Source organism: Diaphorina citri, unplaced genomic scaffold (assembly GCF_000475195.1).
Source record: "Diaphorina citri unplaced genomic scaffold, Diaci psyllid genome assembly version 1.1 scaffold652, whole genome shotgun sequence".
Lineage (NCBI taxonomy): Eukaryota > Metazoa > Arthropoda > Insecta > Hemiptera > Psyllidae > Diaphorina > Diaphorina citri.
Window position 1 is genome coordinate 72,455 of NW_007378085.1, and position 12,488 is coordinate 84,942.

General features: G+C 39.3%; 3 protein-coding genes across 3 annotated transcripts; all 3 read left to right on the plus strand.

The window, feature by feature from the left end:
• LOC103510865 (U3 small nucleolar RNA-associated protein 6 homolog) lies at positions 1 to 1,898 on the plus strand. The gene is made up of 4 exons (XM_008475565.1): positions 1 to 45; positions 544 to 684; positions 1,182 to 1,290; positions 1,723 to 1,898. The coding sequence occupies exons 1-4, from the start codon at positions 1 to 3 to the stop codon at positions 1,896 to 1,898; spliced, it is 471 nt and encodes a 156-aa protein (XP_008473787.1).
• A 717-nt stretch (positions 1,899 to 2,615) lies between these two features.
• On the plus strand, positions 2,616 to 8,297 carry LOC103510866 (uncharacterized protein DDB_G0283697-like). Its single transcript, XM_008475566.1, has 5 exons — positions 2,616 to 2,676; positions 3,048 to 3,252; positions 3,873 to 4,001; positions 4,531 to 7,863; positions 8,034 to 8,297. Exons 1-5 carry the CDS (start codon positions 2,663 to 2,665, stop codon positions 8,295 to 8,297), a joined length of 3,945 nt encoding a protein of 1,314 aa, XP_008473788.1. The 5' UTR covers positions 2,616 to 2,662.
• A 1,992-nt stretch (positions 8,298 to 10,289) lies between these two features.
• Positions 10,290 to 12,488, plus strand: LOC113468132 (uncharacterized protein PFB0145c-like). Its single transcript, XM_026824804.1, has 3 exons — positions 10,290 to 10,663; positions 11,119 to 11,663; positions 11,908 to 12,488. The coding sequence occupies exons 1-3, from the start codon at positions 10,392 to 10,394 to the stop codon at positions 12,486 to 12,488; spliced, it is 1,398 nt and encodes a 465-aa protein (XP_026680605.1). The 5' UTR covers positions 10,290 to 10,391.

The following is a 12,488-nucleotide window of genomic DNA, read 5'->3' on the forward strand; positions in this document are numbered from 1 at the left end:
ATGGCTAGAGACCATCACCCCGGTGTCGATTTTTGTCGGAAAATGGTGGGTCATAGGGCAGTCGTAATAGCACTTATACATAATTTGCCCATCATAATAACCTCAACAGAATGGAATGAAAAAAATTGAAATACCTATAAAGGTAGAAGTAGAATACACTACCATCACATCATGTCACATGAGCACATGGGGATTCAGAAAGATGTACCTAGGTAGTTCAAAGTTTTTTCATAATACTGTAGGTAATCTCATTTAGGACAGCCACATTACTATCACATCACATGAGCTCACATGACATGATCAGGAGTATTGTTTTATTTTTGCTGTCAAAGATCTCAGAGATTTTGAGGATGGGATATCATTTGTACAAACACCATGAACAGCTGATGACAATTTGGTGCCATTAGGATAATAGGCTACAGAGCAAAAAAAGTGACATTGTACCCATTTAACCCCACCAGACCATATGTGCCCTCTGGGCTTTTTGTGTATGAAGTAAATTGAAAATATAATTAAGTTTTTCCATGCTCTGTTTCCGTTCAGAAAATGCACAAAGCTTCCTTTGACCTAGTGGAGAAGCTGATCAAGATCCATAGTGACAAGCCGATAGCATTTGCTTTTGCAGCCGAGTGGACTCTCATGAGGAAGCACAGCTATGAGTTGGCTCGCACATATCTCCTCCAGGTAAGATAAGTCTTCCTTTCGGAATCTGAGACAATTTTTCCTCTTCTGAAGCCCATTTCCCTGTGTTTTAAAGGAAAATATGGGGATTAAACACTAGATGGAGTGTTAGCACCTATACTAAACATAGAGTGAACTGTATAACTGTATCTGCTAATAATTATAAGGTCTTATGGTTCCGAAAGTAAAGAGAGCAGGAAAAAGGATTAAACACTAGGTGGAGTGTTAGCGCCTATACTAAACATAGAGTGAACTGTATAACTGTATCTGCTAATAATTATAAGGTCTTATGGTTCCGAAAGTAAAGAGAGCAGGAAAACATTTATAGGAGAAAGCTGAAGACGGTACCCTGTACATTTCATTCTATCTTGTTTGTTCTATTAATTTATTCCAAATAGAACTGTGCATCACTTGCGTACAAGAAGGGCTGACCCCAACAGTTACCGCTGATCAGGGAAAAGGTGAGGGAGATATAATTTATTCTATTGTATTGTATACAGGGTCTGCATAGTCATCGAGATAGTCATGATCTGTACTTGGAGTTGTTGAAGAATGAGCTGGAGTTCACCACCATGTTGAAACAGAAATATGCCTCTGAGGACGCAGCAGGTAAGTAAGGTGTCATATACAACTTTGTTTTTCTAATCCAGAGATCAGTCGAAATTCGGAAATTCCTAGCTGTTAAAAAGATAAAGGGTTACTTCTGGGACATACTCTATGTGTATCGAGATGTTTGATAAAATGGGCCAAGCAAGTAGAAGAACACTGTCATTTTTCAAGTTTTCTTCCATCCCCTTTGCTCTTTTTGGCTCCAATCTTTTTTTCTTTTTCTTCTTCTTCTTCTTCTTCTTCTTCTTCTTCTTTTTTTTACATTGAAAATACATAAATGGAGATCTTATGTTTTATGCTAAGGATGCCAAATAAGGTCAAATTAATTGTCCTAATTCCCATTATCCAAAGAAAAACAAAGGAGATGTAAGCGCTCCTCTAATTGCTTCATGCAATGTATTTACCACTTTGTCCTTTCTATTCTATGCACAGACAAGGATAATCTCAAGGACGATCTGATCCGAGGTGTCAACTGTAAGCTGGTGTATGAGGATGCTCGTGCCACGCTCGGCATGAACTCAAAGACCGCGCCCCTGTACAAGAGCATGGTAGAAATGATGAAGAAATATCCCTTCACTCGCGAGTTTCAGACGGACATAATAAGGTAAGAACAATGCTCCCCTGTACAAGAGCATGATAGAAATGATGAAGAAATAACCATTCACTCGCGAGTTTCAGACGGACATAATAAGGTAAGAACAATGCTCCCCTGTACAAGAGCATGATAGAAATGATGAAGAAATAACCATTCACTCGCGAGTTTCAGACGGACATAATAAGGTAAGAACAATGCTCCCCTGTACAAGAGCATGATAGAAATGATGAAGAAATAACCATTCACTCGCGAGTTTCAGACGGACATAATAAGGTAAGAACAATGCTCCCCTGTACAAGAGCATGATAGAAATGATGAAGAAATAACCATTCACTCGCGAGTTTCAGACGGATATAATAAGGTGAGAAAAACTCAGCTTCCATGTTGTAGTGGTCACTGCGCCCGTCTTGCACGCTGCACTAGATAAAATGCAGTTTCAAACGGTATTTCTGCATGCAAAAAAGCATGCAGAAATACCACTCTTCCCATAGTAATAAATTAAAATAATATGTTGTAAAAAAACTTGTTGTATTTTTATAATAAGGGGGGTGGGGGGTGCAATCTTGAAAGTTCAGGGTTCCGCAAAGATGTTCACCTTTTGAAAAGGGTTCCGCGGGCCAAACTAATTAAGAAACACTGGTATAGAGCACACTCAAATCTACTGTCTGGTGCAGTTTGGCACAGTTTAACTGATCAATTATCAATCGTTCTACACAACTATGAACAAATCACCTGATCAACAAACTGGATAGCGCGCCCAAGACCACACCTTATCCGATGAACGAGATACAGTAAGAACTAAGCTTAGAACAAATAATAATAAAAAGAAAGAGTTAAAGTAAATTTGAACCACTAGGCTTGCACTCCGGAGGTCCCGGGTTCGATTCCCGTCAGTTTTTTTTTCGGCACTGTGCTTGAAGTTTTGTGTGCACTCAGCCTTGTAAGGTCAATTGAGTAGCTACTTTAACTGACTAGCGACCAGTGGCGACATTACCAGTGTAAAAAGATTGATGATGAATGAGAATAGTAAAGGAGGCTCTTAGTAATGCTGTGGTCCACAAAAATTGTAGAAAAAACTCCTCTGCTTTACCACAAAGAATTGTTCATTCCTCAGGAAATGTTACGAAGCATATCGCACTATATTTGTTTGATTGATTCGCAGGAAATGTTACGAGGCGTTTCGCACCATTTTGAAGGGGCCGTGCAGTTCGGAGCTCATGTGGTCCCTCGCACTGGACTTCCTAGAGGCTACTCTGGACCAAACTGGCGGTCAAGAGGAGGCCAATCAACTCAAGATGTACTACCTGGACACCGCTAACAAGGCGCATGAAAAGGACAAGCTCGGTGTGAACCAGTACATCACTTGGGTAAGAGTTCCCAGTTGTGTGGAAAAAAAATCGTGTCGTGCAGAGTTTGAGATCTACTGGCCTGTATAAATTAAATGGGTGACGTCAAAAAAAAACCCTTGACAGCCAGCCTAGTTAGCTTGATTGGTAGCGCGTCTGCCTTGTAAGCGCTAGGTCGCGGTTCGATTCATACCCGGGACGGATTTTATCCTGGACGGATAATTTTCGTTCTCGGAACGGCTGGCTTTCTCCTATCCTGTCTTCTTTATCTCTTCGATTTCGGGAAGATAACACCACAGCAGTTACAGTCCCCTCTGTCAAACCTTTGGAAAAAATAAATCACTTTTTTGCACTCAGGGGACCCTAAAATGGATATTTCCACCAATTCCGATTTTGGAAATTTGAACCGATTGCAATACTTTCTCATTACCTTGTATAGGTTTACTATACGTAAAGGTAATGGAAAGAAAAAAAAAATCAATTTAACCCTTTCGCTTCCCCTGTCCCCCAAACAGACGTGTGGATCGATCGCATTCGTCACGATCTCGAGTTTCAATCAATTTAACCCTTTCGCTTCCCCTGTCCCCCAAACAGACGTGTGGATCGATCGCATTCGTCACGATCTCGAGTTTCAATTTCAGATGAAGATGTTGCATAAGGATGGTCGGCCAGAACAGTTCTCCGCCATTCAGTCCCATGTCCTTCAGGAACCTCGACTCAATAAATCCCCTGACATATGGCTGAGCGTACTGAAGACTCTAATATTAGAGGTAAGTGACAACGTCCGTGGCCGAGTGGGTATCACACCAGGCTTGCACGCAGGAGGCCCGGGTTCGATTCCCGGCGGGGCCGAGATTTTTTTCGGCTCTGTGCTTGGAGTTCGGGGTGCACTCAGCCTCGTGAGCTCAATTGAGTAGCTACTTTAATCGAGTAGCCACCAGTGGCGGCATTACAAGTCAGACGCAACGAGTGATGATAAATATTGAGTAAATGAAAGACTTGTAATACTGTGATACCCACAAAGTTGTGAAAAAGCTCTCTGCTTTACGACAGTGGTTGATGATTTGATTTGATTGATCTGAGAGATAAGTCAGCTGCCATCAAATTCTAAATAGAATAGAATATACCTTGTTTATCCTGCCAGAATAGGACTGAAAAATAGCTTTACCTCTCTGTGTTTGGAGTTGGGAGCACTTAGCCTCGTGAGGACAATTGAGTAGCTACTTTAATCGAGTAGCGATTAAATGTAGTAAAGGGAGAAATATTGAAAGTTTTTTTTTGGAATCATCTGAGGATAAGGAAACCCAAACCAAAGAGCCTGAAATCCAAGATGATCTGTTAGAAAAGCTTGGCTTGAAAACATTTAAGGATAGGGAAACCCAAACCAAAAAGCCTGAAAACCAAGATGATCTGTTAGAAAAGCTTGGTTTGGAATCATCTGAGGATAAGGAAACCCAAACCAAAGAGCCTGAAATCCAAGATGATCTGTTAGAAAAGCTTGGCTTGAAAACATTTAAGGATAGGGAAACCCAAACCAAAAAGCCTGAAAACCAAGATGATCTGTTAGAAAAGCTTGGTTTGGAATCATCTGAGGATAAGGAAACCCAAACCAAAGAGCCTGAAATCCAAGATGATCTGTTAGAAAAGCTTGGCTTGAAAACATTTAAGGATAGGGAAACCCAAACCAAAAAGCCTGAAAACCAAGATGATCTGTTAGAAAAGCTTGGTTTGGAATCATCTGAGGATAAGGAAACCCAAACCAAAGAGCCTGAAATCCAAGATGATCTGTTAGAAAAGCTTGGCTTGAAAACATTTAAGGATAGGGAAACCCAAACCAAAAAGCCTGAAAACCAAGATGATCTGTTAGAAAAGCTTGGTTTGGAATCATCTGAGGATAAGGAAACCCAAACCAAAGAGCCTGAAATCCAAGATGATCTGTTAGAAAAGCTTGGCTTGAAAACATTTAAGGATAGGGAAACCCAAACCAAAAAGCCTGAAAACCAAGATGATCTGTTAGAAAAGCTTGGTTTGGAATCATCTGAGGATAAGGAAACCCAAACCAAAGAGCCTGAAATCCAAGATGATCTGTTAGAAAAGCTTGGCTTGAAAACATTTAAGGATAGGGAAACCCAAACCAAAAAGCCTGAAAACCAAGATGATCTGTTAGAAAAGCTTGGTTTGGAATCATCTGAGGATAAGGAAACCCAAACCAAAGAGCCTGAAATCCAAGATGATCTGTTAGAAAAGCTTGGCTTGAAAACATTTAAGGATAGGGAAACCCAAACCAAAAAGCCTGAAAACCAAGATGATCTGTTAGAAAAGCTTGGTTTGGAATCATCTGAGGATAAGGAAACCCAAACCAAAGAGCCTGAAATCCAAGATGATCTGTTAGAAAAGCTTGGCTTGAAAACATTTAAGGATAGGGAAACCCAAACCAAAAAGCCTGAAAACCAAGATGATCTGTTAGAAAAGCTTGGTTTGGAATCATCTGAGGATAAGGAAACCCAAACCAAAGAGCCTGAAATCCAAGATGATCTGTTAGAAAAGCTTGGCTTGAAAACATTTAAGGATAGGGAAACCCAAACCAAAAAGCCTGAAAACCAAGATGATCTGTTAGAAAAGCTTGGTTTGGAATCATCTGAGGATAAGGAAACCCAAACCAAAGAGCCTGAAATCCAAGATGATCTGTTAGAAAAGCTTGGCTTGAAAACATTTAAGGATAGGGAAACCCAAACCAAAAAGCCTGAAAACCAAGATGATCTGTTAGAAAAGCTTGGTTTGGAATCATCTGAGGATAAGGAAACCCAAACCAAAGAGCCTGAAATCCAAGATGATCTGTTAGAAAAGCTTGGCTTGAAAACATTTAAGGATAGGGAAACCCAAACCAAAAAGCCTGAAAACCAAGATGATCTGTTAGAAAAGCTTGGTTTGGAATCATCTGAGGATAAGGAAACCCAAACCAAAGAGCCTGAAATCCAAGATGATCTGTTAGAAAAGCTTGGCTTGAAAACATTTAAGGATAGGGAAACCCAAACCAAAAAGCCTGAAAACCAAGATGATCTGTTAGAAAAGCTTGGTTTGGAATCATCTGAGGATAAGGAAACCCAAACCAAAGAGCCTGAAATCCAAGATGATCTGTTAGAAAAGCTTGGCTTGAAAACATTTAAGGATAGGGAAACCCAAACCAAAAAGCCTGAAAACCAAGATGATCTGTTAGAAAAGCTTGGTTTGGAATCATCTGAGGATAAGGAAACCCAAACCAAAGAGCCTGAAATCCAAGATGATCTGTTAGAAAAGCTTGGCTTGAAAACATTTAAGGATAGGGAAACCCAAACCAAAAAGCCTGAAAACCAAGATGATCTGTTAGAAAAGCTTGGTTTGGAATCATCTGAGGATAAGGAAACCCAAACCAAAGAGCCTGAAATCCAAGATGATCTGTTAGAAAAGCTTGGCTTGAAAACATTTAAGGATAGGGAAACCCAAACCAAAAAGCCTGAAAACCAAGATGATCTGTTAGAAAAGCTTGGTTTGGAATCATCTGAGGATAAGGAAACCCAAACCAAAGAGCCTGAAATCCAAGATGATCTGTTAGAAAAGCTTGGCTTGAAAACATTTAAGGATAGGGAAACCCAAACCAAAAAGCCTGAAAACCAAGATGATCTGTTAGAAAAGCTTGGTTTGGAATCATCTGAGGATAAGGAAACCCAAACCAAAGAGCCTGAAATCCAAGATGATCTGTTAGAAAAGCTTGGCTTGAAAACATTTAAGGATAGGGAAACCCAAACCAAAAAGCCTGAAAACCAAGATGATCTGTTAGAAAAGCTTGGTTTGGAATCATCTGAGGATAAGGAAACCCAAACCAAAGAGCCTGAAATCCAAGATGATCTGTTAGAAAAGCTTGGCTTGAAAACATTTAAGGATAAGGAAACCCAAACCAAAAAGCCTGAAAACCAAGATGATCTGTTAGAAAAGCTTGGTTTGAAATCATCTAAGGATAAGGAAACCCAAACCAAGGAGCCTGAAAACCAAGATGATCTGTTAGAAAAGCTTGGCTTGAAAACATTTAAGGATAGGGAAACCCAAACCAAAAAGCCTGAAAACCAAGATGATCTGTTAGAAAAGCTTGGCTTGAAATCATCTAAGGATAAGGAAACCCAAACCAAAAAGTCTGAAAACCAAGATGATCTGTTAGAAAAGCTTGGTTTGGAATCATCTGAGGATAAGGAAACCCAAACCAAAGAGCCTGAAATCCAAGATGATCTGTTAGAAAAGCTTGGCTTGAAATCATCTAAGGATAAGGAAACCCAAACCAAGGAGCCTGAAAAGTCAGATGATCTGTTAGAAAAGCTTAGCTTGAAATCATCTAAGGATAAGGAAACCCAAACCAAGGAGCCTGAAAACCAAGATGATCTGTTAGAAAAGCTTGGCTTGAAAACATCTAAGGATAAGGAAACCCAAACCAAAAAGCCTGAAAACCAAGATGATCTGTTAGAAAAGCTTGGCTTGAAATCATCTAAGGATAAGGAAACCCAAACCAAGGAGCCTGAAAAGTCTAGCCAAGATGAACTGTTCGAAAAGTTCTTGAAATCATTTATGGATGAGAACACTGGAAATTCAACGATTAGAAACAAGGTTGACTTGAAATCATTTAAGGATAAAAACCATAGAAACTCTACATTTAGAAACAAGGTTGACTTAGAAACGCTTGACTTGAACGTACATTTTAGGGGATTTAGGGACCGTTTTGGATGTTTTTGAGTGCGCCAATGCACTTTTTGGGTACTTTTACATCATCATTTAAGGACTTGAACGATGGAAACTCAACGATTAGAAACAAGGTTGACGTAGAAAAGCTTGACTTGAAATCATTTAAGGATGAGAACGATGGAAACTCAACGATTAGAAACAAGGAAGTCTTAGAGAAGCTTGACTTGAAATCATTTAAGGATGAGAACACTGGTAATTCGACAATTAGAAACAAGGTTGACGTAGAAAAGCTTGACTTGAAATCATTTAAGGATGAGAACGATGGAAACTCAACGATTAGAAACAAGGTTGTCTCTTAGCCCCACAGTATAACCTAAAGATTAGACTTTGGTTTATAACTCTTTATGGCCGTTTCTTTCTTCAAAGCGAAGCCTGGCCCTGTGTAAAACCTCAACCCTGCACAAGTTTCTGCTGACTGCCGAACACATTTCAGCCAGCTTTTCCCACGAAAAACTCATCCATCCCCTGTGTTTCTCAATTTTACTTTTCCTCAGTGAATTGTTTTTAACAATATATCTGTATTATTTAACCATTTTTTAAATAATATCTCTTTATTATTTAACTAGTTTTTAATTTATGTGACTTTGATTTCAAGGGCCTTTTGATAATTCTATTATTTAACAAGTTTTTAAATATGTGACTTTTAAAGAGCATTTTCGTTTCTCCACAGTCTTTTGCCAATGATTTTACCGCTCCATGGAGTATGTTTATTATTTCTTTTTTATTAAAATATGCGACACTTTTAACTGCGGTTAGTGTTCTGTAAGTATCCCCGTTTGGACTGCCCAATCTTCTTTTTTTAATTTTTAAAAAAAAGAAAAAGAAAGTAAAAAGATGAGCGTTTCACCGCCGTTCTTCCTAGCCTTTTCCTGTTTAAAAAGGGTCGGCGTATGTGTTAACTTCCCAATAACAGTGTAGGGATGTTGACTTCATCTTGGTTTCACATGGTAGTTAACCCGACGGAAAAATTTGCAACAATTGCTCAATTATTGCTAAACAAATGCTTCTAATATTGAGCAACTTTTCAAGATAAGCCCTATTACATACTAAAAGCCAGGAAAAATGGGTACTTGTGCAGTAGTCACGTCCGTGGAATATTGCTACCAAAGGAACTGGCACAAACAAGCAGTGACCAGTGTTATTATAGGGTTAGGTTAAACGCAAGAAGGAGTTTTCACAATTAGAGCAGTGATTAGTGTTATTATAGGGTTAGGTTATATACAAAAAGGAGCTTTTCTTTTCCACGGACGTGACTTCTGCATAATTACCGAAAAATGTTTCAGAAATGAGTTTGGAGAGTAAAAAAGTTTATAATTGTTGCACAAACATTTCTGGATTGTTGAGAAACAATGTTTTCTGATGAAAATGTTGCTATTGCGTACTATTCATTATAGTAGGTATTAGGTATTAATCCCAACATCTGCTCATTTGTAACAGCTCCAGTAGCAATTTTCCATTGACGTGATTTCTAAACAAGTACCATCTCTTTACAGAATCTTCGCCCTGCCCGGGGAGGCATTTATTCTCCGAAGCAAAATTCATCCAACCACTCAAGTAGTCAACTCAAGTATCCACCCTGTCTGTAACCCAAATCCAAACGGAACTACGCAAAGGGTATGCCAAATGTTGAAATCCTTCTCAAACCTAATGAATCCACCTAAGAAATCTCGAGCCAATATACCGGACAACAATCCACCGTCAACAGAATTTTTCGCAAATATGCCGAACAGTAATCTAGGAGCAACAAATTCTTACGAAAACTTATCAGAAATAAGTATGCCGGAAACAAAATCTTACGCAAACCTACCGGAAATGAATCCGCCGGCAACAAAATTTTACGCAAACGCACCAGACATTGATCTGCCGACAGCACATTCTTCTCTCACAACGCCGGCAAATGGTCTAGAAACGAAAACCTTCGCCTCTCTATCAGAAATGATCCTTGCTGCCATGAATTTGTCTATGCCGCCCCCTATGCTTCTAGCGCCCATAATATTCAACACGTCTGAGTTAAATTTAAATTCATTGAAATCAAATACGTCTTCTGATCTAAATCGAGATGCATTGAAAGTGAATACATCTATCATTCTATCACCGACGAAATACAATGGCATAAACCTTGATGGAACAACGATAAATCCAGAGACAAAATCCGATTTGGTTCATTTCTCAACCATTCCGTTAGATACAACGACAGCACTGGCAATGGATTCTTTAAATCTGACAACCTTGAAAACGAAGAAAATGGGGTTTCATTTATTCAAATTTAGAAGCGGCGCTAATCGACGACGAAATACAATGGCATAAACCTTGATGGAACAACGATAAATCCAGAGACGAAATCCGATTTGGTTCATTTCTCAACCATTCCGTTAGATACGACAACACTGGCAATGGATTCTTTAAATCTGACAACCTTGAAAACGAAGAAAATGGGGTTTCATTTATTCAAATTTAGAAGCGGCGCTAATCGGACGGAAAGCGCTAAAGAGAATGGCGCTAAAGAAAAGGGTATAAGAAAAACTCTGTTGCGATTTCCACGAGTTCTTAAGAAGAATAACACAAAGACAATCAAATATGATGTGGAAATTAACTTGTATAATAGGGAAGGAGATAAGAGTAAGGAGGCGGTCAAGTATCGCAACTTGACCACTGTACATACTGTGTAAGTTTTTGGACCAAGTAAAGCTGTGTCCACTCATAGTCGACCGACGAGCTGAATCTATGTTATCGAGGCAGTGTGAACGGTTCGGTCGATATTAATCGACGGCCGGTCGACTATGTTTGGATACACCTTGAAATCTAAGTTATAGCTGGAGTAGGTTTTTTTTTGTCAGCCTTGTTAGTTTGGAGGGTAGCGCGTCTGCCCGAAAAGCGCCAAGTCGCTGGTTTCTCGCCCGGGACGAACTTTATCCTAAACAGACAAGGTTTGTTCTCGGAACGGCTGGCTTTCTTCTATCCTGTCTTCGTTCTCTCTTGGCTTTTGGGACCATAAGACCTTAGCAGTTACAGTTCCCTCTTGAAGATTTTGGGTGCGATTCGGTGTTGTTCGACATTAAACCTTTTTTTTTTCAGCAGTTTTAAACACTCTATGTAAAAAAAAAACTGTTTTTTTTCCAGTCAGTTGGAAAACGAGGCGTCCACTTTGAAGCACGAATTTCACATCAAATTCAAATACGGAAACAAAAGCAGCACTGCCGGTGAAAATGTCAACTCGTCTCTAGTTATGAACAACACCGAGAGAGACATCAAGATAGTAAACAATAAAAACAGAGACTTAAACAACAATACGTACCTCAAGACTGCAAATGATAACAGCACAGACCTGAACAAATCTCTAAAGGACATAAAGATAGCAAACAATAGCAACACAGACGTCATGAATAACACTGTGAAAGACATCAAGATAGCAAACGTTATCATAGACCTCATGAACAACATTATGAAAGACATCCAGACAGCAAAAGATAACACAAACGTCAAGGCGGCAAATAATAACATCACAGACAACAAGACAGCAAAAAATAACAAAGACGTCAGTAATGTTACTGAAGGCATTGCTAATGTTGAGAATACTGAGAAACCCTACAAGATTGGTGACGACAAAGAGATGATTGAAATACACGAAATAGAAGCGGTCAATCCGAATCTAACACATGAAAAAGGTAAAGCCGTAAAGGGATTCCGCTTTGGACTTCTAAACTTGCTGTCACAAGCCACTTATATTTTCAATGGTTATCCGAAAGAAGAAGGGCTTTGAGTGATTTTTTTTTTTTTTTTTAGATGAAAAAATTTCAATAGAACAGTCTGTGTCTCATCTTAAGGGAGATGTTTTATTACATTGGTTTCTGTAGGTAATCACCAGAGTTTTTAATGGTCAATTTGTAAAACTTCCGTTTTCTTCTTCAGATGTGTTCATCAACGGATCGAGCAAGACCATCGTGACCAATGACAGTTTCAATGACGCTATCAACGCAATGATTCGCAGCAGTCAAGAGCTACTGCGCAACATAAACATGCATGCTAACATGAATGTTACAACGTCTGGATTTGGCGCTTTGCTCCAACTCATGACACTCCCTTCAATTTTAGTTGAGGGCAAACTGAAACCCCAAACCAAGGAGCCTGAAAACCAAGATGATCTGTTAGAAAAGCTTAGCTTGAAATCATCTAAGGATAAGGAAACCCAAACCAAGGAGCCTGAAAACCAAGATCTGTTAGAAAAGCTTAGCTTGAAATCATCTAAGGATAAGGAAACCCAAACCAAGGAGCCTGAAAACCAAGATCTGTTAGAAAAGCTTAGCTTGAAATCATCTAAGGATAAGGAAACCCAAACCAAGGAGCCTGAAAACCAAGATCTGTTAGAAAAGCTTAGCTTGAAATCATCTAAGGATAAGGAAACCCAAACCAAGGAGCCTGAAAACCAAGATCTGTTAGAAAAGCTTAGCTTGAAATCATCTAAGGATAAGGAAACCCAAACCAACAATTGA